At 38.0% G+C, this 24,878-nt stretch overlaps 1 protein-coding gene across 1 annotated transcript in view; it reads right to left on the bottom strand.

Moving 5' to 3' along the window:
- Window positions 1-24,878, bottom strand: part of drd2a (dopamine receptor D2a) — a 39,246-nt gene that overhangs the window by 10,135 nt on the left and 4,233 nt on the right. Inside the window, exon 2 of the mRNA XM_020653891.3 lies at window positions 7,190-7,494. Coding sequence (XP_020509547.1) covers window positions 7,190-7,462 — 273 coding nt within the window. The 5' untranslated portion in view covers window positions 7,463-7,494. The remainder of the gene's footprint in view (window positions 1-7,189; window positions 7,495-24,878) is intronic.

Genomic DNA, 24,878 nt, shown 5'->3' on the forward strand with positions numbered 1-24,878 from the left:
TAGAAGAGAAAAACATCAACAAATGGCAGTTTACAGGAAACAGTAGCAGAACAAAGCCTCTGCACATGGCAGAAACGCAAAAGGCAAACCTGACAGTCCAGTCTCCTTGTATGTTTTTCATATTATTTCCCCCTACAGGTAAATGAGAGAGACAGAGAGCGAGAAAGAGAGAGAGAGATATACTAAACAACAGGTGGAGAGAATAAAAAGGTTCAAATGTACAACTGAGGCTGTGACATACTAAGAGGGTGTGACAGAAAACAGATTGAAGAGGGGTGAGGTTTCTCTGAGGTGAAAGACATTTGTCATCTGGATGTTAGAGCCAAGTTACTAAAAGAATGTTACACCTGCTACTGCAGGAGACACTTAAATCTGGTTTTATTTTTCATTGACTTCATGACTCAACCCCAAACAGAATATATTAAACGCCATAGATTATCGGAAACCCAGTGAAATAATAATCCTCTAACATGCATCCAGGTCTGCAGCCCCAGGTGGCGTCTTATTAAAGACCTGATTGAAATCCATTTGTATTCATACCTCTTTTACTCTGTTACATGAACAGACCCCCTCAATGGACCTAACATTGCCAATGATTGTCAGACACATCTGAACATGCTGATGCCACCCACCCCACCTGACACTACATCCCACCTGCTTCCTTTCACCGCTCAGAAAAGGGTAAGAGAGATGTGCATGTCATGGGGGTAACTCCTACTCCTCTGTGGATGATTAATCTTTGCCTCCAGGCCGTATCTTCATAAAATCAAGAGCCAGTTTAAAGAACCGTGTGTTGTTGCTGGTGTCTGCAACACGAGCAGGGATTGCAGAATGATCTGACAGCCTAATGAGTGCCCTTCTCCCTTCCAACCTGTCCTCTTTTCTAGCTTTTTCAACCTTTTGCTCCTGGCATTTTTCAGTATCTCGACACAATCCTTGTTTCTTACCAATAGCATCACTCAATTATTTGTTCTTCTTTAAATGAACACAGCTCCACCAACACAACCCTTTTACATCCTCATTGGTGCTTCCGTTTATAACAAATTTAAAAACCTCTAAATTAAAGCGTTGAAAGCCGTAACAGATCCTTATTGCTTAACGGCATCATGTAGCATGGAATTAAAACAAATGCTAAAAAAAGGATACTGACTGTGAAATGTTGACTGCGGGATATAAACACTTTCTCTACCCACTCAAACTTAATTTATATTTCACACTGTGCATATGTGCAAAGAAAATCATAAATTATAATGTGTCAGAATCCTCATTTAATTTTGCAAACGTAAGGTGAAGGGAAATTGAAAATGCAGTAATAGAGGTTGGGGAACTGACAAAGTGGTTAGAGTGCAATTTGGGATGTCACTTTAAATCAGGCTGCAATGAAACACCTTAAATCCAAAGTTGTACTTTTCTTTATGCAATAATAAATGGAAAACTCAAACAGGGCAATTCACAATCCTGCATCTTTTTTGGGGGGTGTCAAAATGAGTAATAAAACAAACAATCTGAAGTGATTGAGTTGTATGTCAGCCGACAGCTACAAAACAGGCTCAGATTGTTATTCTAAGGGTGACAACATTATAGAAAGGATGCCTACAGAGATGCATATTTTAATCAAAAGGAAGATTCTTTTGGTTCAAACCAGGAACATGAGAGGGAGAAATGTTGTTTTGAAATCTCAGGAGAGGTTACATGTAATGATAAACAATGATGGAAAATTTTATTTTGACGGCTCAAGCAAACTAAACTGCCAACTGTTTCACAACATTACGCATGTGTTTAAAAATGTGAAATGTTTCACAGCTTTGGTTGAAGTCTAATCTGCAGTTTTACACCATTTAGGCTAGCGATGCACGTTTTTTAATGTTAACTCGATCACTATTTTCAAAAGCCAAACATAGCACATTTATTGAACATGTAAAACAGATGGTAAGCAGGTAACTACAGTGTCAGTCTTAGTAGTGATTAAAAGCCTAAAGAATACCTCCATGCACACCCCCAGAAAAAGGAAGATTAAACTGTGCCTTTTTAGTCACCATGGTTTGAAACAAACTGTGGACCTGGAGTCATGCATAATTTCACCACCATATGCTCTCGAAATTAGTCACACATGGCAGAAAGCGAGCACTGGTCTAATTAATGCTAATTCAGCATTTAATAATAAAGGGCAAGCTGAATGGCCCACCCACACTGTGGGGCTGAGCCCTTATTGTAGTTAATGCAAATACATTAACAACATGACAAACTGTGTCACATCCACATTCTGTGTGATGTTAAAAAATACAACCACATGATGTCTGCACATAGAAAAAGAAAGAAATTGTTTCTTCATTGTGATTGGAGTTTGCTTCGTGTGTGAGACAAACTAAGTAACACATTGTCACATAAGACATGAATCAGCTGAATCAGCATTCCCATTAAATATAGTGTAAGTTTAAAAAAAAAAAATCTTTGCTTGATGATGCCCATGATCTTAGATGGTGTCTCTGTTGTAGTTATGATTCCTAAAATAAATGTAAGGTCACCTTACCTTTAAAAACACAAACTTAACATAGAATGTTTATAAGCTGGCCAGTATAAACCTCAGAAGGGTGTAATCAGACAATCGGTAATAGTATCAGTCCTGGTTCTTCCTTGTTCTCAGTTTGAAGGCTTCCTACCTCTCCAATTGCTGCTGCCTCAGTTTATCCCGCTCCACATTAACTGCAGGCCTGACAGCCTAAGAGGACCATGCCAAAATCTGTTAAATATCCCACTCCGAACACTCGCTGGGGAATATATTTTGACTTTGACAAACAGCCAGCACTTTGCTTCTAATAAATGTATAATCTTAGCAGGGCTTCACTCAAATTGTTGTTATTGGTGCTTTGGGAATAAATGTCTCCCAAACAAATAAGGAAAGGAGGTTTAAGTCTTGCCTTTGTAAGAAACTGCATGAATTTGCTTTGTATTATGTTATTGTTACAAAACCTGTTGTTATCTGAATTTTCTGTGCTTCAGAAAATGTTAAAATCATAAGGAATTCTTAAATCAAACCAAATCAAATGATAAATATAAATCACAAATGGACTTGAGCTTGTACAGCGCTTTTCCAGTCTTCTGGCTACTGAAAGTGCTTTTACACTGCAGGTCACACCTACCCATTCACATCCATTTACACACTGATGGTAGTGGCTGCTATGTAAAGTGTTCTTCAGTTTGAACTAATCCCAATTATGCACATTTATATGCTGCCGCCGAAGCAGCGGGAGCAACATGGGGTTAAGTGTCTTGCTGCAGGAGCTGACGATCAAACCCCTGATCTTCCAGCTCATAGACCTCCGACTCTACCACTGATCCACAGCCTCTAGTATAGGTTAAGTTCTTTCGGTTGCATTGAGAATTTTGTGACTGAACGTGTCACATGAACGTGACCAAAATGTACACACTGAATGAAAGGCCACCGCTGAATTATAACGACTCAATTTCATATACATGTAATTTCCTGCAGATGATGGCTTTTTAGAGGCACTCCATGCATATTTCACATGTATGGCATCTTATATTATATTTGTATGGATTTTTTTTGCAGGCTTTATCCGACAAATAGAAGGTATAGAGGTAAAAAATATTGTTTAATTCTTATCGTTATTATTTAGACAATGGTGAGTTTTACATCAAAATCAAAAAAGAAGCTAGAGATTACAGGAGACACAAAAAATAGCAACTGACTGCCGTTAAAGTTTGCTCATGTTTCCTCATTCTGAGTCTATTTTCCTTATTATGAATTCACCGAAAACATAGCTGTCACACTCTGAAAACACGCTGAGTGGCTCTTACCCAAACATACACACCTGACCAATTAAAACAGTTTCAACCGTCAGGGACTCGCTTTCTTTGTAACAATATCACAATTCATATTTTATTGAGCGTGTTTCAGCTACAATTGGGAGCTTTGATATGTGGCTGATTACCATTCAACTAAGAGGGGCTTTGATGTGGTCTCCTGCTTTGTGTACCCAGATTCCCACAACAACAGAGACAGCAAGTAAATGTTTCCGAAACGCAGGTTGCATAAACTATAGATAAACAAACCTTAATCTTATAATTTATGCTAATGATAACAAAAGAGCAATACTTAAACCACAATGACATTGGAATGGTGATTAGTTACACTCTCGTGCTGTATTAAGTATCCACATATTGTCAGATTATCTTCACACATTCTGATACATGCAGATAAAAGTGAATATCTTTATCTGCAAGGGGTTTCAAGAAGAAAGTTCAAAAAAGTTCAGACAGAGTGCCAAGTTCTTACTGTATATTCAGAGCTTGTTGAGCAGCTGAATGCTGCATGGTACAAAAAACGTATTGCCTCAAATAATCCTAACCCTTGGCATTCTGTGCCTGCACTCTGAGGCCAAGAGTACATACTCAGATCAAAGTGGGTGCAGTGGGTCTGCTGTAATCTTATTGGATAAATTCAGTGTGTACTGGTTGGTCAAGAAATACTTCACAGTGGTTTCCCAGTTAGCTTGCTACCTAGTTCAACAACCTTTTCCAGTTTCCTCTTATTTTGTACAGACAACACTCCCCCAAACACTGAATATAAAAAGATCGGTAAACTTTCTGTGAAACTTCTGTTTAAAAAAATTTCAACATAGTACAGTACAAGTTTCTGCAATGCTGAACCTTTGCTGATCTTGAATTTTTGTCAGCATTCCATGTTATTTTATCATCAATAATTGGGCCCAAATACTTATTATCGTGACAATTTCAATGGCTTTAGAAGATTAATGTCTTCTAAAACCAAACATTTTTCTTTAGTTTTCATAAATCTATAAATGGTCGAATAAACAGTTGTAAAAGTGGCCTTGGATCTTAGCTCCATAAGTGGTCACATTGTCATGTTAAAAGACCTAACAGTATCAACAGCAAATTGAATTAGCTTAAATTATTCTGATGACTATTACAGTCATTGGTATACAAAGTAAACAAGATAGATCAGAGGACGCACCCATGTGGTACCCCAGTGTGAGTGATGATTACTGATCATGTTGGCCAATCAATGTTAGCAAACTGTTGCCTCAAAAAGGAAGTTTTGTGTCCACCTAATGAGGGGTTAACTCCCATACTGTCCAGCTTCACAGCCTACAGATCTTCTACTGCTACTTTTTGACCATCATATCCATAACTATGTCAATTTTCTGTAAATATAAGAAAATAATTGTTGCAACACCGTCTTCATATTTTGCACTGTTCATTCACTCATTAATTATCTTTCATCTAGCTCATTGCAGTTCCCTCTGCTTGTGCTCCAGTCAGTCATCTCTGAACTATTTACAGTTAAATTGAGCTGCCAGATTATTAACTAGCACTGCTCATCGACCCTAAATCCCACTTTTTTCATCCCTTTATTGACTTCCTTTTAAATTCAGAATAAATTATAAGATCCAATAAGTTACCTACAAGGCACTGCATGACCTCTCCCACAGTCAAATTTCCAACTTCCTAGTTCCATATTATAGTCCTTATGCATAATGATCATCAAATACTCGCCTTCTATCCATTCCCATTTGACAGGTGATTACACCTTTGCTGTTTTAGCTCCCACCCTCTGAAATTACTCATAGTTTTTGGCTTTGTTGTGACTTTTTGAGTGTTTATTTGTTTTTATGCCTGTGTGTGTGAAGCCAACTGTGTGGGTTAAATAGTGTTATATAATTAAAATTTGACATATTTACGAAGTGAAACATTTCCATTGGCCTCTGTGTATGTGCAAACAAACATGCATGGAAACAGGCAAAGACCATGACACCCTATGGATTTATACTCTGTAATCTGATCAGAGTGATAATCATCATGACTCACTGAGAGACACAGGAGGATTAGAGTCCCTCTTAGATTGCCTTTCTCTAAATCACATAGTGTGACCTAAAGCCTGATGGCCAGAAATAACCCCAGGGCCCGAAAAAGAGACAGGAGAATGGAGAAACAGTTCAGAGATAGAGAAGAGAGAGTTTTCTGAAAGATAGCCCACATCCTGCTCACAATTGATTTGGAAGATTGGAGATGATCTTTCTGCTGGACCTAAGTCTAGTGCCACTTTTCAGCCTTGTCCGTGTGTCATAACTGCATTTTAAAAAAGCAAGTCTGCATTATCCAACACAGCAGTGACTGCAAAAAAAAAATGTTTTTATCCCAAAATTAGGAGGAATTATTCATAACTGTCTGACCTCCAACTAAGTAGACAGGTCTGACATTTTGATGTTGTTACATGCTGCTGCTACATTACAGCCCTTTAAGCACTGCAGGACTGATATTTACAATGCTGATGTGAACATTTAAGCCGTCACCTCTGTTTCACCTTGAGCCTCTGACCTGCTGAAAATGCTGCCAGCTTGTCTAACTCAAACCTTTTGTGTGTTACGGCTCCATGATTTTGTCTCATGCATAATAGTGTTTACCTCTTGCTGTACTGAATTCTAAATCAAAATCAGATTATTGTCTGTGTAAATTCAATTCTTGTTCAAACATTTGTCAAATTGGAAACACAGCGCCTGACATACATATTCAGTCTCTTTCAAGTAATATTTTTTCATTTAACAACTGCAGATTTAAATGGATTTTACCCGGGTTTTTTTTTTTCAAAGGTCATTATTCTGGAGAGAGGGGGTAATATTACTCGGAATTTAACATTATTTGAAAAAAATAAATAATAATAAATATTTATTAAATTATAAAAAATAAAGATACAAAAAAGTTGTATTTTATCTATTTAATTAGGTATTTGACAACCAATTGCTTTCAGTTTAACATTTGTGGATCCAGATATCTGATGTTTCAGGGTTTTGTACTTAATGGTTAATCCCCCGAAAAGTCAATTAAAGTCCTAATTGTAAAATTAATCAAATGCAGAAAAATTACAATGGAGGTGAATACCTATTCAAGGCACTGTAATACTAAAACAGGGATTGTTTTGTATCCCATTTGATGCAATCATCACAATCTTTATTTTATCTTCATACAAGAAAAACAGGTATAGCTAGAGATAAATTGAAGGAATGTTCATTTTCCCCTCTCCTTTGTCTCTCCGAATAGGAGTATATCTATATATATATATATATATATATATATATATATATATATATATATATATTTTTTTTTTATGTGTGTGTGTGTGTGTGTGTGTGTGTCTCTGCTTTCCTACCTCTAAATAGACGACCCAGGGCATGACCAGTGTAGCCACCAGGAGGTCAGCGACAGCCAGGCTGACGATCAGGTAGTTGGTGGTGGTCTGCAGAGCCTTCTCTCTAGACACGGCCATGCACACCAGCACGTTGCCGAAGACAATGACAAAGATGAGCAGGGTAAGCAGCATGGCGTAGTAATTGTACGGGTGCTTCTGTTCCTGATCTGTTTCGTTGAACGTTCCATTGTCAAAGAAACTGTCGTTGTAGGCATACTGGGTAAAGACATCCATTAGCTGGGAGTGACACAGGCCAGGAGTGGGCCCTGCAAAACAACACAGAGAGAAAACTGAATTTGAATGGAGTTATTTTCATGTAGATGTTTGAAAACAGTTAATGTGCTGTAATGTTTCAGTATAATCAGTATTGCTGCAGTAATTGCTCTACTGAGGCAACTTGCCTATTTATCTCGTAAACCCTGCTGTGCCCAGTAATGGGTACATTTACATTTTAAAATTACAGCTGTGAGTCTTAATGTGTACAACATAATGTAGAAGGCATCTACCACATTTAATTCACATTAAACTATATTCAAACTCATACATCTTGGATGAACTTAAGGGGGAAAATTAAGACTAAGTGGTTCATTTAAAGATCTGGCAGAAACTCAGTTTCTTCATGTAGCTGCTGGCAAGCTGCCTTGTGTATAAAACTATTCTGAAGCTTGAAGTGTGCTGCCTCCACAACATATTGTGGGGCTTTAAAATTAAGAACAGAAAGTTTTTCTTCAACAACTTTTTTTAAGTTTTAAAGAAAACACATCACAAGTAAACACCCTTTCATAATATTCGTGTGCTTATGTGCTTTCCATTTTATTCTTTGTTAGATAAAAGAGGTGGGAAAGAGAGATTTCTGGAAAACTGAAGTTCACTCCAAAGGTTGGAAAGTGGATTTCTTTTGTCAAGTGTTCCCATTGTGCCTCACATCAAACACATTTTAAACATAGAGCACAATAAATTCTCTTAGGTTTTGGTAAAAGACAAGAAAATACATACAACAACACATTTTCAAATATGTTTAAACCTGCATTGTTCTTGTGACAGTTTCAATTTAGTAGCTGCTTCCACCTTTCCTGTTTTTTCTTTCGTTTTTTACTGGTGCTCTGCTGCTTTTCGTGGCCCATTACCTCCACCAACAGATGATCGGTGGGAACGTTTGTGTTGCGTTCACCACACATTTGTCTTACGGCCTTCTGCAGTTGGCAGGTATTTCAGTCATGCTTGTGAGTGCATACATGCATCCGTGCGTGCGTACTAGTAGAGCATGGGCACATGCTTTTTTCCCATAATATGACTGCACTTTTAAAAAGGTCTAACAAAAGTATTTCTTTTTTAAAACCAGAGCCAGAACAATAAATCTATTTCAGGTGTCACAGTGTTTGTGGTTTACAAACAAACATACCATCACACCAAACTAAATGTCCCTTCTGTTTTTATCACAATGAGGAGTGTTTAACCTCATTCATTACTGACATATCGTAAGGATAAAATAATTACTTGACATTAACAATGAGGTCAATATTTTGTATATTCTAATTTTACAACTTACATATAAAGGCAGATAAAAGGGGAGAATACAAGTGAGCTGCACTGAACAAAACTTAACAATAACATTGTATACTGGATGTTCCAGCGTTATGTCACATTTAAATTATAGACCTAGATATCAATTTATGTTTCATAACATCTTTGTGTGGTTTCAAGGACACCGACCAGATAATGAATCCTCCCCATATTTTCCTTTTCAACAAAATTTTTCTCAACCTCCACTTTCCTGTCTCCATTTTCACTCCCCCCTCCCAGTTCACTTTCATCTTAATTGGTTTCACAGCCTTACAGACTGATACAGACACAAATCTATTTCTAATCCCGAGCTGCATAGGACTTTCTTTTCATCTCTGCAACTAATATAATTTCCTCAACCTAACGATAATTGTCTCACCCGCGCAATTATTTCTTAGGATCATTTCTGTCCTGATAACTGTACCTTATCATGGTTCTTATGACTAATTATCTATCAGCCTTATCGCCTGTCTTTACCAGCGTGAATACAAAGATTTGGTGGAATAAAGTGAAAGAGGGATGTATAGAGAGTTTTATTAACGTTTTGAGGGATGTTAGCGAGGGATCAGCAATTTCAACTTTGAGTTGTGGCTCAAAATCTTCTACTGATATTCTTCTAGTGAAGCTCTAGCGTAAGTTCATTCAGGAAGACTATATAATTGCCTTCACGATCGGGTCTTTCTCATTCATTAACATTTTTCCACGCTCACTCACATTTCCGCTGTCATTCTTGAGCTGTCATTGGATAATCAGCTGTCTTGTCAGCGGTATTCATCTAACCAATGGCATGGCGTTCCTCCCTCATTTTCAACCTATCATCATAATTCACTTGTCTCTCCTGATTCAACTGGCATTATTATAAAAAAGGTTTCAGAAGGCTGAGTTGAAGATCCACAGATGAAGTATTTCTTTGTGTTACAACGCTCATTCAAGCAAGAAAAACAGTGCAGTCTATGAAAACACAGAGGGAGTTATGTACTGGAAGGTGCATCCAAACTAAACCTTTTCATCATTATTTGACTATTTCCTCATATTGACTAAACCTGTAAATGTGTAGTTAGGGTGACCTGGAAACAATGTGAATGTGTCCTTTAAGTCCTGGTGATGCTATGCAGAGTTGAATTTTTGCATAACATGCTGTCTTTTGTTTTATCTTACAACATATTACAGTATAAAAGACAAAGATATCCCGGTAATCACTACAAAAACCTGACATGTTAGCAATGTTTTGTTGCAAGTTCCTTAGGCAGTGCTTTTTCCCTGGATGGTTTTAATAAACAACACAAAGCAGATTCCTCAGTTTCATTCCCAGCATATTGCAGTCACATCCTTACTATAGAGCTCTTTGACTGTGTTTTATCTTTTTCATTTTTATTCATTATGTAACTGTTGACTTGTAAAGGAAAATTCTTTAGAGATGCTGTCATGCCCTTTCATGCCTAACAAGAGCTTTAAAAAAAAAAAAAATCCCAAGCCTTCATAACCACTGTCAGTTTTCAAGAACTCAGACACGTTTCCTTACAAAGGACACTCACTTAGGAAAATTGTGAATTCTTTAATAGGGTCGGGTACATCTCACCTACAGTACATTTGAATGTCACTGCATTGATTAAATTATTTCACCCCTTAACAAAGGATTGTGCACGTTGAGCAGCAAGGACTGTGAATGTTAAAAAAGGGCAGACTATGGGCGCTGGTAGCAAAGTGGTTAAAGCGTGTGACCCATGAACAGAGGCTATAGTCCTCCAAGCGGAAGGCCCGGGTTTCAATCTGACCTCTGGCTCCTTTCCTGCATGTCATTCCTAACTCTCTGGTCCTGATTTCTGACTCTATCTGTCCTATCACTAAATAAAGCCCTAAAAAGCCCAAAAATTAATCTTTAAAAAAAGAAGGGCAGACTAAAGATGAATTCACATTATGTCATAGTTAATACAGAAACCACAAATTGGCAGCTATTCATGCACAATTAGCTACATACCTGAAGGTGTTAAACAACTAGATTTAATACACTTTGGATGTGTGCAGTGGGAACCCTGTTATGTCCATATTGCATGTGCACACAGTGAATGTTTGTAACATAGAGTACACTTCAGCACCAAAAAACAATAATTTGGCATGTTTGAGCCCAGCAGACGGCTAAATTAAGAAAAGTTACAAGAGGAGGGGCACATCAAAGCCTCTATGATGGGAGAAGCCAAATTTGGAGAGAGGCTGTAAGAGAATAAAGAAAGGGAGTGAAGGAGTTAGTGAGGAAAGAGAACTCCTGGTAAAATGAGTAAGAATTGCTCAGGGGCATCAGTCTGTGTGTGTACCCTGCAGATGCCCTGTGCTGTCTAATCTTATTTATTTGTCCGCTCTACATCCTTACTTACAGTGCTTGAGACTGCTCTCGCTGCTGGCCTGATAGCTGGTGCTAGCTTATAAAAACAACCCTCTGCTCTCTTTCTGCTGCATTCACAATCTCCAATCGTGTTCAGATTAGATCACCAAGCTGTGACCTGTATCTGATGATAATGATGATAATAATCATGTCCTGCGCCAAGGAAAGAAGGCCAATGACCAATTACAGATTCAGGGTCTCACACAAGGGATATCTAAGCGAGTGAATACCTGCAGAATGCTTCAATGTTAGCCAGTAACCACTCAATAACGTACTCTTATTTCTATTATCTTCTACTGTGTTTTTTTACTGTGTTCTTCTTTATTTTTGTCACCATTTCCAAAACACTTCTGCGCATGTCATTCAGTAGGATGTGCTAACCCTATCAGCTGCCAACTTGTCATTATAGTTTTGTACCTTGCTAAATTGTTTAAATGTCTTTTAGCTCTTTGTGACCTGTCCTGTCTCCGATTAAATCACAGACATTTTTTGTACACTTCTTCAATATTTGTACCAGGAACACTGGTAACAAATTACACTGACACGTTTTGGCTTGTGGCCTTCATCAGGGTAGGACAAGTGTTGCTGGAATTTTTTGACCTCAAAACTTTCACACTTCATGCATCGTGGTAGTTGGTGAAGTTGTACCAGAAAATCCCACTCTGCTTCTTCAATATTTGTACCAACCAGACCATCCCATGACCCAGGGACTGCACTGTATGATATTAACAGTGCATGTGCAAATTTGCATATAGGATTTGGTCCAACCCAATTGATAGCCAAGCTATTTTGTGTTTGGGTTAATTCCCACAGTGTGGACTTTATTCCCGTGTCTAATGAAGCAAACATGTGACTTGTTGAGGTTATAAACACTGGATCACAGTCTGCTTTTGGACAAGAAAAGCAAATTATTGTATTTTATCTCCTTATTTCCCTCATGATTTTGATATATTTTTTCAAATATATTTTCCTATATATATACTCCTTTCATTTCCTTGAAGTTGTTATTTGTTAACTAATTAAAATTTGGTTAAAGGCCATGCCTGCTGTGGGGTTCCCCATGATAGTGGGAGTCCTCTGCTGTTTTTGGTTTTGTTGTCTGAATAACTGCCTGCATCTAAAGTTTGATTCAAATGTCTTATATTGTCTTAATGAATTACTTATTTCTAGCTTGGAATTTGCCAAGCATATCAGCCAATGTTTTTAGTTATGACCATGGACTTAGAAATCCGTACCAGAGCTATTATCAAAACAAATAAACATGGATGAACAAATCTACAAGTTAGATGTATTGAGGCTGTTGGACATTGACTGATAAAACCAGATAGTGGCAAAGAGGTGATTAGTGCTCACTGATAATTCTAGACAAGAAAGCTGCCCCATAGACTCTGGAAAAGTTGAATTTATCTTATGCCCGCCCATGGTGCTTGATTCAGTGCTTATTGTAGTTCCTGCTTGAAGCACCACGAGTGGGGATTAAAGAAAACAAGCTGAGAAGTTTAGCATTACTGTCACACAGCTTGGAGTTCACTGTGAGGATTAAAAAAAGAATTGTTAAATATTCACTAAAACCCTTACAAAAATAGTGTGTTTAAGATAATACCCAAAAGCCAGCTTCAATCAACTCCACAAGGAGCTGATAACATCTGCAGAACACAAAAGCATCCATCCTTAGTAAAAAGTCAAAGAATGGATATAGATTGTAAGACCAAGCATGGTGAGACAAAAAATATTGGTTGTAAACATACGAGAAAGGGATCAAGGAGAAAGTTGACCAATTTCCATGTCCATGGAGGCTACTGAGGACACACAATGCAAACACACACAAAGAAAAACTCAGGCAAACAATTCACAAGCTAGAAATAAGAAAGCAAACACACAGGGTCCCAAGAAAGAGTGACACTTAAGGAAAGACCCACATTTCTTGAAGATGAAGGATCGAATCTAAAACATCTGGGAAAAGACACTGGCAGCCAGGGGAGATAGAGAGGTCCCATGACAGGTGATGGTCCAGCACAGAGAAACCAGAATGAAAAGAAAGGCCAAGGAGGGGAAGAATAAGAATGAGAGAATGAAGTAGAGGCACACAGCTAAGATGTTCATGTACGTTGGGGACCACAAACTAAGTAACAGAGATAGGGTGGATTTCAGAAAAGTCTGCAGTATTATTATCCTTAGGAGAAAAACTTCTAAAAATTCTAAGATTTGCAGAGACTGAGAGTTGCAAGGGAAAGGTGACAAGAGTTTTAAATTTGGATTCGGCAGCAGACAGGTTGCTTCAGAAGGAGTGCAAATGATAGCCCATGCAGCTAATGATTAATTTTAAACTCTGGGGACTGAGCTGAGATTTGTATTCTGACAGCTGAAATAGGACGTATTTAGACTTTTAAGAGGTTAATGAGCAATTGTGCAAATTGATAGTTTTGTACTTAGAAAGAAGCAGAAGTCTGTTCCGACATGGATACTGAGGAAATGAAGGGAAGCTACAATGGTGTATAATATAAAAAGTGAATGGAAGAGGACCACGAACAGAACCCTGAGGTACTACATTTCTCACATGTGAATATGTAAATGAAGCGTCTCTGTGGGAAACACAATAAATTAAGACAAACCACATGAGGCCGCGGCCATAAACCTCTGGATTCTATGATGTCAAATGCCACACTTAAATCGAGTTGTACAGTAGAGGGACTGGTGTTGTAGGGTAATCTACAGTATGCGGAGTCATAATAACAATAAAAGCCTAATTTTTTTTAAAAAGGGAAATTAAAGTTGTATTAGTTGTAAGAAGACTATCTGAGATTTTACTCATCAATATGTCTTAACTGATTGTGCAATCTCACTCTTCCTGTCAACAAATTGAAAGTACAGAACACCTGGTAATTACTCATCAAGTGATGGCAAAAATGATAGACTAATGTGGTGAGATGTAAATACTTAAGCCCTGTCATGACAAGGACAAGTTAGTGCATTTAATTCAGTGATCTACCACTGAATATGAAAGTCTGAGCAATCAGATATGAATCTATCAAAGATAAGTGGGTTCAAACTAAGTAACCCCAAAAGTACCAAGTTCCAGGCCTCAGTTGGTTGAATATTGAAATAACCAATGATTTAAATCTCACCAGAATAACTAAAAGGCCAGAGATTAAATATTCAAATACTTCAACATTGAGAATATGGTGATCTAGGCAGTGCAATATCCTGGAAAGATCACAGTCTGTTGCCTTGGAAACTGATGCATCATTGAGTCAGAGTTTTGCCTCTTTGAAAGAACTCTGTCTATATTAATCAAACCCCAGGCTTCAAGTAAGGATTTTGAGCTGGATATAAAGATCGCAGGGATATCAATTATATCCCTAGGTTGCAATTTAGAATCAAAGCACAGAGTTGTGCTTATAGAATTATATTAGAATAGACACCTGTCCAGAAAATCGAAAATAGAACAAAGGGGATGTCTGAGCATTTGGCCCTCCCACCAAGCTGGTGTCATTTTATCTATGTGTAACTCAATATATGCAAACTTTGGTTTGCTGTAGTAATTGGTCTCATTTGAGTGAATTACATATTCTTGTTTATCATACACTCCTTAGTCACTTTGTAGGAAATTTTAAAAAGACCAAAAAGGGTTAATGGTTCCGATGTTAGGTGCCAAGTTTGTGCCAGTCACGAATGCATTGTTAGGTAACTCATTAGGTTTTTTCATCCAAAATAATATATACTTAATAGCATTCAGTATTGTGAGGGCACTCTCTCTAGCTTCTCACTGAGTTTGGTGAAGGAATCAGTGCACAGTCAGGCGTGTTCGTGGCTGATTGGCCTTGATTAAGAGCAGGTGTGGGGAGCTTATACTCTTGGACTCCAGTTCTCTGACTGACTCATTACCTTCAGAGTTAGTGAGGGGTTGTCCCTGTAGTTTCTCTGATTGTCTGTGTGTGCATACACACAAAGGACTTTCTGTGTGTGTTTTTTACATTGCTAATCTCTCAGTGAATAACTTGGGGTGCTGGGTAGTTTTGTTGCTAAACCCTAGCCTATTTTGTTAATCTGTTGAGGCCTCCATCAGTTCAGTTCAGCTCAGCTCTTTATTGTCCCTGGAAGGGAAATTGATTTGCAGCAGTGGAAACAAAAACACAGCAGATAAACAGACATAGGAGAGTGCAACACAACCTGATGAAATACAACCAAGAAATATAAAAAATGTCACTGTTCGTTTAGAAGTTTTACTCAAATGGTATAAATAATTAAATATAATAAATATAAAGTGCAATAGCTCTGCTTGAAAGTGCAGTCAAGGATTTAAAGAAAATTAAGAGCATTAATTGCATGAGGAACATATGAAAATTTATATCTGTTTGCCTTAGCCCTGGGCAGCCTGTACCTCCGACCTGAGGGGAGAAGAACAAATTCCTCCAAGAGAGGATGGTCAGAGCTGGACAAGATAGACTTTGCTATCCTAACAACTTGTCTGGTCCAGATATCTGACAATGAAACCTGCTGAGCGCCGATTATTTACCCTGGCAGTATTTGCTTTTGTTAAGTGTTTTTTGGGTCTCCTGGACAATTTAGTTTCAAGTCAGCTGCTTGGGAGCAGTGGTTTAGTTCCATCATTTCAGGGGGCAGTAAGGTCATTTTGGCTCTATACATTTTCTTTGGTTTTGTCTACAATCTATCGCTTGCGATTTTTGTGGTAATCCTTCTGGGATAACTTTAAGACACCCCTGGGTCTGCACCTGTGTCCCACTTCCCCCTTTCCTAACAGGTGTATCATTGATTCCCTTGCTCCTTTTGAAAAAACGTTTTGTTTTCTTTACAAGATGTACAGAATGAAAACATTTATTTCCCTATATTGCAAAAGCTGCAGAAAACCCTTATTGAATTTAAATTACATTTTAACATCTATTTATAACAAACAGCTGAACAGACACACACCACTGTTGATAATACACGAACGTTGACTTGTTCAGAGCACAAATTGGACTTGTCATTTCTGCAAAGGTTTAACTGTATTGCTAATCAATATCTGTTTCTCTGTAATTATTTGTCTGGTGCTGTGATTTCCTGTTTCAACAAGCCACCTCTCACTTTGTTGTATCTGTTCTCAAACAAGCACATCTATATTCCCCTTAAAAAGAAGAAAATGCTAAAAACAAACAAAGAATGTCACAACACATTATGTTTATGTATTTTATGATGTCTGGTCATTTGAAGCTCTCCAGTGTTTAGCTATCATTTTCTCAACCCCTTTGAAAATGTGCGTCTATTGTTTTTGACTCCTCTGGGGCACAGTTAGAAATGCCAGACACCTGTCAGTGGTTTTGCAATCCACTATTGTCTTTTAAGCTCAGAAGCTGCTGGGTATTGTGTGGAGAGTAAATAAGAACAAAAGTCATTAAGCTTCTGGTTCAGAAAAATGAGACCAAATGAATCAACTGTGATTTAAGGGTTAAAAATGACCAAATTACATTCTGGCAAAAGTTTGATGCAAAAGGTTCTGTGGCCAAACAATTAACATACACCACATAACTAGCATATGTAGTGTAACATGAAAAAAATCCATCTTCTTAAATGTATATCTATTTTAAATTAAACCCTTATCTCCTATGTGTTCTGTGTTTTCTGATCCAACCATGGCCCCAGACCTAGAGTGAATGCTCTTCAGGTTCAGTAGCCTGACTTGTGCAAAAATTAAAACAATACGTTGGAGGAGGACTTCCAGAAATTAAGCTAGACCGGTAACTACAGCGTCATGTATTGACAAAATAGGTCATGATCATGGGGGATCTTTTTGACAACATTGGAGTGCGAACATGCTGCTGTTTTTGTGTTGGAGCTTACAACTCAACAACATAGAGGTAAAACTGTAGGAACATGCATGTGATCATATACTCACTAATGCTTTGTCACTGTGCAAGCATTCTACATTTAGTGTTTACTGATCAAATTCAATTAAACTGGCACAATGTTACGTAATTGTTTTTGATGCAGTTCAATATGTTTTTTTTTATGGATTGATGGAAAGGCTGCATTGATGTGGCTGGTTTACATTCTCAGGAAAATAACCTTTATCAAGCCAGACTTCTCCGGTGATACTGAAAAGAGAAGTTTATCCCACAAAATGACCTTCTGTTATAAAACAATGGGAGAATATTTAAAATCATTGACCTATAAAAAGGGCAGCTATAAAAAAAGAGCAGCCCATGCTACGAACATTGTGAACATTTGTAAAGATAAACTGTCTAAAGAAGCTATCAGGCTCGACTGTTCTACTCCTTTATTATCAAACAATCAATACTGCTCAGCATAGACGTTTGGAAAGAACACTGTTGGTAGATGATGAAAAATAATGACTTGTTAAGACATACAAGTGAATAAATATAAAATGTCTTAAAGGCTTTATATGCGTATATGAGTCATGACTGTCTACAATGGGTGTAACACCGACTCCCACTGTCTGTGATGTTTTCGAGTTTTCCGAGTCATATTTTCAGTTTGTTTATATCGCCGGGACGGCAGCTGACTCCTCCCCTCACGAATAAAAGTTGTTTAATTGAGGGACTAGAGAAAAGAAGAATAACATACTGTACTCACTGCATCACTGCGTTTCTAGCTCACGCTCATTTCGGGTAAATTTACATGCAGTGTGAAGATACAAGCATAATAAAGATCGCTAGCATTAGCATGCTAACAGAACAATGCAACGAGAGTTGTTTTGGTTTCATGCTGGTGCTCAAGGGCGACATCTGCTGGATCAAAAAAATGCATATAAAGCCTTTAAATGCTTTTTTTAATTTTTATTATTATTATTTATTTAACCTTTATCTAACTAGGTAATTAACCCATTGAGATCAAGATCTCTTTCACAAGAGTGACCTGACCAAGAGGGCTGCAGCAGACGTTATAATAAATATTAAATGATTAAGAAACAGTTTAAAAACAGTAAGTTAATAGCAGACAACAATTACAATGTGAAAATTGGTTTGCAGATAAAGTGCAGAGTGTTTGCAGTCTTACTCAGTGTTGGATGAAAACATTGATCAATTTTATTGACGTGTCCAGAACAGAGGTACTTAAAAGCAAAGCAGTTCTTCTAAGCTCAGTGTACATACTAAAACCAGGGGGGAAATTACTTGTTTATGCTGCAATTTTAGCCTTTATTTTCCTCCTCACACTGACGTACATTGACTGCACACTGTGCCCCCCGTAAATCAGTATGTGGGTTTCCAACCTTTAAGTTTTTAATGGTACTCATTGGACTGGGAGGTAGGGTAGGACCTTATTATTTCATATTCATGCTCTGATGACGGCCATTTAATGGGCTCATGGCACTCATTTTGGCTGGTTTTCAAAGAAAATGCTGTTACCAAGCTAAGTTAGCCTTTAAGCTGACTAAATATGATTCATAAATGCATTTATACCCTCATTATAGGGGAAATTAATAACAAAAATGGAGGGTGTTTAATCACATTTGTGACACAATTATTCCCTTTTGTTATCCTCACATATACAGCATAATGAAAAAATGTGTGTTCATATGTAGGCTTTTTATTAAGACAACAGAGCAACAGCTACAGTGTATCCATCACTCATCATTAAATAGGTTAAATAGTGCCGGAGCCAACGAGGTGACCTCAGTGCTGTGAGCAGTTGACCTGTCCTGGATAATCCTTATATAGCCTGACCTCACTTTCTACCCACAATCCTTCAGTCTTTATTCCCAGGTGACACCAGCACTGATCTATGAAAGCAGGAGGCATTATCTGGCTATCCTGGATTTCCACAGTAGTGACACGGCTTGTCTTGTCTGACCAACAAAAAAAGAAAAAAAAAGAAGCCGATAAGAAGCACAAGTGAGAGTGCTGGTCTCTTATCCAGTAAGGTGTCTCAATGTAGGGTTTTGCTGCCGTCTGTTTTTCATCAGATAAGTGGGAAGTAATTCCCAGGTGATACAGCTGTTTTTAAAAAGAATATCTGATACACATCTACAAAAGCATGGACAGAGATTGGTTTTATTTTGTTGCACCAGTTGGAATGTATACAGTATGTGCTTGTGGATGAGGTTACTAGCTTTACCATACTGTATTTTTTCAGATAACAGTTTGCAAAGTATGATATGATTATTATGACAATAACAGAGAGGCATTTAGTTCAGATGAAGCCAAAGAAGCATGACTTCACCCAGCAGTTATAAGCATTTACTTATTTATTATCTCTAAAAAAATCTGTGAATGACTGGCACAAACTTGGCAATCTTTAAAAAATTGTCCTTGTTAATTTCTCTGTAACTGTTTCATTGTAATAGTTTGGGATGGTTTCGATCAAAAAAATATGCTATGATTTTAAATAAATGGACCTGATCTTGTAAAACGCTTTTCTTGTCTTCTGACTACTCAAAGCTTTTACACCGCAGGTTACACCTACCTATTCACAACCATTCACACACTGATGACAGAGACTATCATCAGAAGGAACTAATTAAGTATCTTGGCAAAGGACTATCGAACATGCTGCTGCAGGAGCTGGGGATCGAACCCCCACCTTCCGGCTGAGAGACGACCTACTGTATCAAGAGCTTAAATCTTGCTTTAACGATGATTCTGAAATTCTAAAATTAGCTACTTTTTTATTGCTACCTTTTACTGGCACTGATTTCCAAACAGTTGATTCTCCAGGAACATTTTAAATGGTTTCTGAACGGGCATCAGACAGAGGACAAAGTAATAACGGGCCGTTTCTATGTTGAGCACTAATATTATCCAATCATGAGTCAGCTATGCAGGTGTCAGTTTATTAAACCTGGCAATAAACCTCACAAGAAGCCCCATTAAATAAACAATTAGGTTGCATTGAATCACTGTTCGGGAGGCCTGAAATGTGATTGTTAAACGCTGTCAAATACACATTAAAAATGTTCACAGACAAATCTCTGCGTGTGCAACGGATCATTACACAAACAGAAACACACCATATGCTAAGATGTCGTCTTCACTAGACACAACACATTCCATTAGTGTTGTTTTGCTCTCTTTTCTCCATGTCCCCTCTTCATTCTTGGGCATTGTTTAACATTTGCCTGTCTAATAATGTATTCATAAATCATATTTGCGTGGGATAATGGCCAAGTAATTCTCTTTCCCACATTGATTATCCAAATCATTAACACCTAATTGTTTCTCAGAGAATGTTTTAGGCACATTTTTAATGGTACAATAATCCTTTCCTGATTCTCAGTCTTACCTCATGCAAATAGAAAGCCAACCCTCAAGCTGATACTACCACGTCAATACTGTTTGATCCCACCCTGTGATAGCCTTCATCCTAATTAGTTTTCTATCCGCCCCAGCCCTCTTAGATGTCAGGTCTAAATCGTCAACGTTGGTGAAGTCAATGACTATCTTGCAATTTCCCTTTCTGGGAAAACTGCATCCCCATTGTTGCTGAATGCATAAGGGGGAAAGTTATAACAATTGTGAAGTCCTTTTCCGCAGGCTGGCTGTGTAGGTGGTAGCTGCTATGACTTTTGCTGAAAATAAACCTGCTCTTCCAGAGTACCAATTACTATGTCATTATCATGGCATTGCAATTATGCTCTCTTTCTCTCTGCAGCCTTCATGTATAAAGGGGCATTAGATATGGTTGCTGATAAGGGTAGTAAATAGTTAAAAGTAAAAATTGGTCGATGATTATTAAGAACGTAATAACCTCTGCAGTTTATTAAGAAATGAATTGTGATTTGTTTTTTCTCGTTCTGTTAATGGTCAAATCACAGCTTTTGATACAATAGTCAAAGATTTGCGTGTTGATAGCTTAATCTCACTTCTCAGACAGCTTACATTGGATTGTTTTTTCTATATTTAAACAGCAAAATAAAGAAAAGAGGGAGGACAAATAAGCAGTTTGCTATTTCAGTATTGCTCCCTGACTTGATTAAAAAAACACAATAGGGACCACTCAGTCATTTATTGGATTGACATGTGTAATAACCTGTTTCCCTGGAAATGGTGTCCATACTGCAAATTTTAGCACTAACAAAGGACCTCCAATATAGAGGTGCTGTCAGAAAAAGGTGAAAAAAAATAAACAAATACAATATTGGAGGCCATCCAAGAAGCACCAAGACAAGTGACATTTAGAGACGGGAATAGAAGGACACAAGGGGCTAAATATAAGGCACTTTTATAGCATCAACAAAGAGAAAAAGACCTGGGGGTATAATTCAACCTATACGCATCAGGGTTATGGATTAGACATAAAGGTTACTGTGGTAGTGATTTCAGCCATTACTTTCTCAAATCAAGTCATAAGAGTAAAGAGTAAAACTGGTAGAGCATCCGCCCACTGCAAGAAGAGGAAAGGGGAGGTTGGTAACAAGCCTCCATCGACCTCATTAGGTCGTAGGGAAGCTCCAACCTAACAACCAGACTTGTGTCTTGTGAGGCTGCATACTCTACACACAGACAAATACACACACAGGATGCTTTTCCATTACTAACCCTGAAACACACACACACACACACACACACACACACACACACACACACACACACACACACACACACACACACACACATAGGTGGTGAACACACTTCTCTGCAGCTGCTTTTTCCTAACACACCTTGCCTGCTCGACAAAGTAAGCCTCAGGTAAATTAACAGGCAGGCCTCACTGTACCTGTCTGCAACTGCTCGGTCGCTTTTTAATTATTTAATAAAAAAGAGTTGAGGTCAGGGTTTCTTACACCTGATCCATGCCTGAGCTTACTGCACAGTCATCTCAGGGAGTTTACAGTCCTGCAGTCCCACACTGACCAAATGTTACTTGGTATGTTTTTTTATTATTAAAAGTTTTAAGAAAAAGTTGAGGTCAGGGTTTCTTTCACCTGATTCATGCCTGAACTGACTGCACAGTCATCTCAGGGAGTTCACAGTCCTGCAGCCCCATACTGACCAAATGTTGGCCAGGCACTGAAGGTGCAATAAACCAGTAGATTAATTGCGTTAGTGATTAGGAGCTTTGCAGCAGTAGTATTGATATATATAAAGCATTGTCTGACAACACAGCAAGCATGCCAGCCCTCATACACAACCACTAGAACAGGGGCATAGTTTGGCTTCTTTTCTTACAACTAAAATATTTGTAACAGAGCTGATGGCACTAATTAATCAGGAGTATAAGGACAAATTAGGAATGTGACCTAATCAAATTTGAGTTATTTTTAGTTGTACACAAGCAGCAACACCTCTGGTGTTGAAAAATGATGCCATGCTTGGAAGTGCAAAAAAATTGCAGTTTCTTGAGTGTCCCCTTGAGGCTGGCTGCAGAACCCTTGGAAGTCATATATGAGCCCATTCAAAAATGCCAGGTCACAGCTGAAATCAAAATAACTCATCCGTTTTGATTGTAAAAAGGATAGGAGTTAATCCCAATTTCGACATACTCCATGCACACTGCAGTCAGCACCGCACACTACACTGTAGTTTGCTGCCACTTTAGGCAATGCTCCTGTTTCCAGCGAGCGCCCGGTCCACCTTCGGAGCGTGTCAGCAGCATCATTACGCTGCTCGGTTTCAAACAGCTGCGAGTATATTCCATGAAGCCCGCAGCAAGCACGCTTCAAGCTTGACAGAATGGAATGACCCAGACAGGAAGTCAGACAAGGAAGCGCACAGAGAGTCTGCCAATTTCAAAATAAAAATATGCAAAATAAAAGTATAAGGACTCACATTCATATTTTATCACTTAATCAACATTAAGTCAAAAGTTAAGTCAAAAGTTAAGTCGACTTTTTGACTTAACATTAAGTCAAAAGTCGGTTGGATCCATCAGTGAGTAACAAGGTGAAAGTAGCTGAAAGGGTTATGAAACCACAGCCTTTGTTGTGAAATCATTATACTAATTCTCTATTAGCAACCATTTACAGAACCTAGAGTTATTGATTCAGTTTTAAAATAAAAAAGAACTGTTAATGGGGCCTCTAATTTATCACTTTGGAATTTCCTCCAATATCTGAACACAAATAATTGAACACCCTGTTAAGCGTTTTTATCAGTTGGAGTTGCTGCTGATGAGTTCAAAGCTGTGGTTTGTAGGCTTTGTAGCATCTGATTGGACAATAATTTATCAAAGCTAAGAGAAAAAGGTCATATAGACTCCAGGATCTATGCTTGCTTTGTTCAACAAACAAAGGACTCCCAGACTGTTGAAGGAAATGTCATGGAAGCTGTCGCTAAAAGGCTGTGTAGTTACATCGCAGATTTTTTTGGCACTTGATTAAGAGATTGAAATAATTTGTTCAAAATGACAAACGAGTCATCACCCTTTTCATCTAACTTTCACCTTTTTAATGTTTAATCCTTTTAGTGTAAGAATCAGTGGCAGAAAAAAGAGCTTTGGATTAAGCTGCATTTTTCTTTCCACACCTTGAGGGTGTGTGTGTGTTTGTGTTTTCATATGTGTGTGACTGGATTTTTGTGTGTTTGTGTGTGTGTGTGAGTGTGTGTGTGTGTCAGGCACCATCTGCGTTGAGTTTGAATGATCTAGAAGTAGTGTTGTTAATTTAAAGTCTACAGGATGACACCCTTGACTGAACTACACATTCACATCCTGTTCCAGACCAAAGACACCACAGCCTGATAATTGGGAGGAAATTTCCTTTTTCTCCTGGGAAAATCTGCTCTCTCTTTCTTCTTTTGCTATTAATCCTCATTCCTCCGCCTCACTTCTAATAGACACTCTGTCAACTGCAGCACATGGTCCACCATCCCAGTGATCCTGGGCTTGTTCACCCTTCAAAGAACTCTCTGGCCTGACAAGAAATGTTTCTTGTTAAAGCCATTAACCTCTGATAATTTTGCAAGCTCTATATGGGAGCCAATGCCATTTTGGGCACTTTCCTGTCCTACAACATTAATTATGCACTCGTGTATGTATGCACAAATACTGCACAATTTTATACAACAAATTGCCTGAGACTGTGTAACCTAATTGTAGCACATACTGAAATACCTCTCAGGGGATTTATTGCTGAAAAGAGTCATGGGAAGGTTCACCGTTCTTTAAACTCAGCATGCATTTTGACTACCTGTTGCTCAAGCTTTTACAGACCAAGACCAATGAGCTACTCGTCCAATTAAAAGTTTTTGATTATGCATTTGTATTCAGGAGAGCAATATGTGTGTTAAATTATTTTGGTCTGTTTGTATTGGAAATAAAATCACTCTCACATCTTAATCTATTTGCATATGTATATTCTTAATATAAAAATGCATTTGTAAGGGTGTTGGTAATCTACTGCACTGTAAACAATAGTAAAGAAGATAATACTGTGTTTGCACAATTAACTCTTTAAAGAAGGTATGCAGGTAGGTTGACATGTAGGGGACACGGAAGCTTCAGTGTTTAGCTCTGCACTTCTATAATACATACATGGATCTGCATCGGTCTTAAAACCTTTCGACATTCTAATCTTTCTCCATTTTTCAAAAGCATTTCCAATATTTATCCTAATTTTACCATGTTTGTGGAGCTTACACCTGTTGGTTTTTTGCTGTGGTATTACTGGTCTTATATCTCATATCTGGCAAACCGAGGGGCGTCCAAAACAGCCATGTGGAGTTGTCTTAAAACCACCTACCTTCTCTTGGTAAAACAATAACAGACCATTCCAAAACAAGAATCAAAACTTAGGAGGAGGACATACTGGCTGCT

Source organism: Labrus bergylta, chromosome 11 (genome assembly GCF_963930695.1).
Source record: "Labrus bergylta chromosome 11, fLabBer1.1, whole genome shotgun sequence".
NCBI classification, from domain to species: domain Eukaryota; kingdom Metazoa; phylum Chordata; class Actinopteri; order Labriformes; family Labridae; genus Labrus; species Labrus bergylta.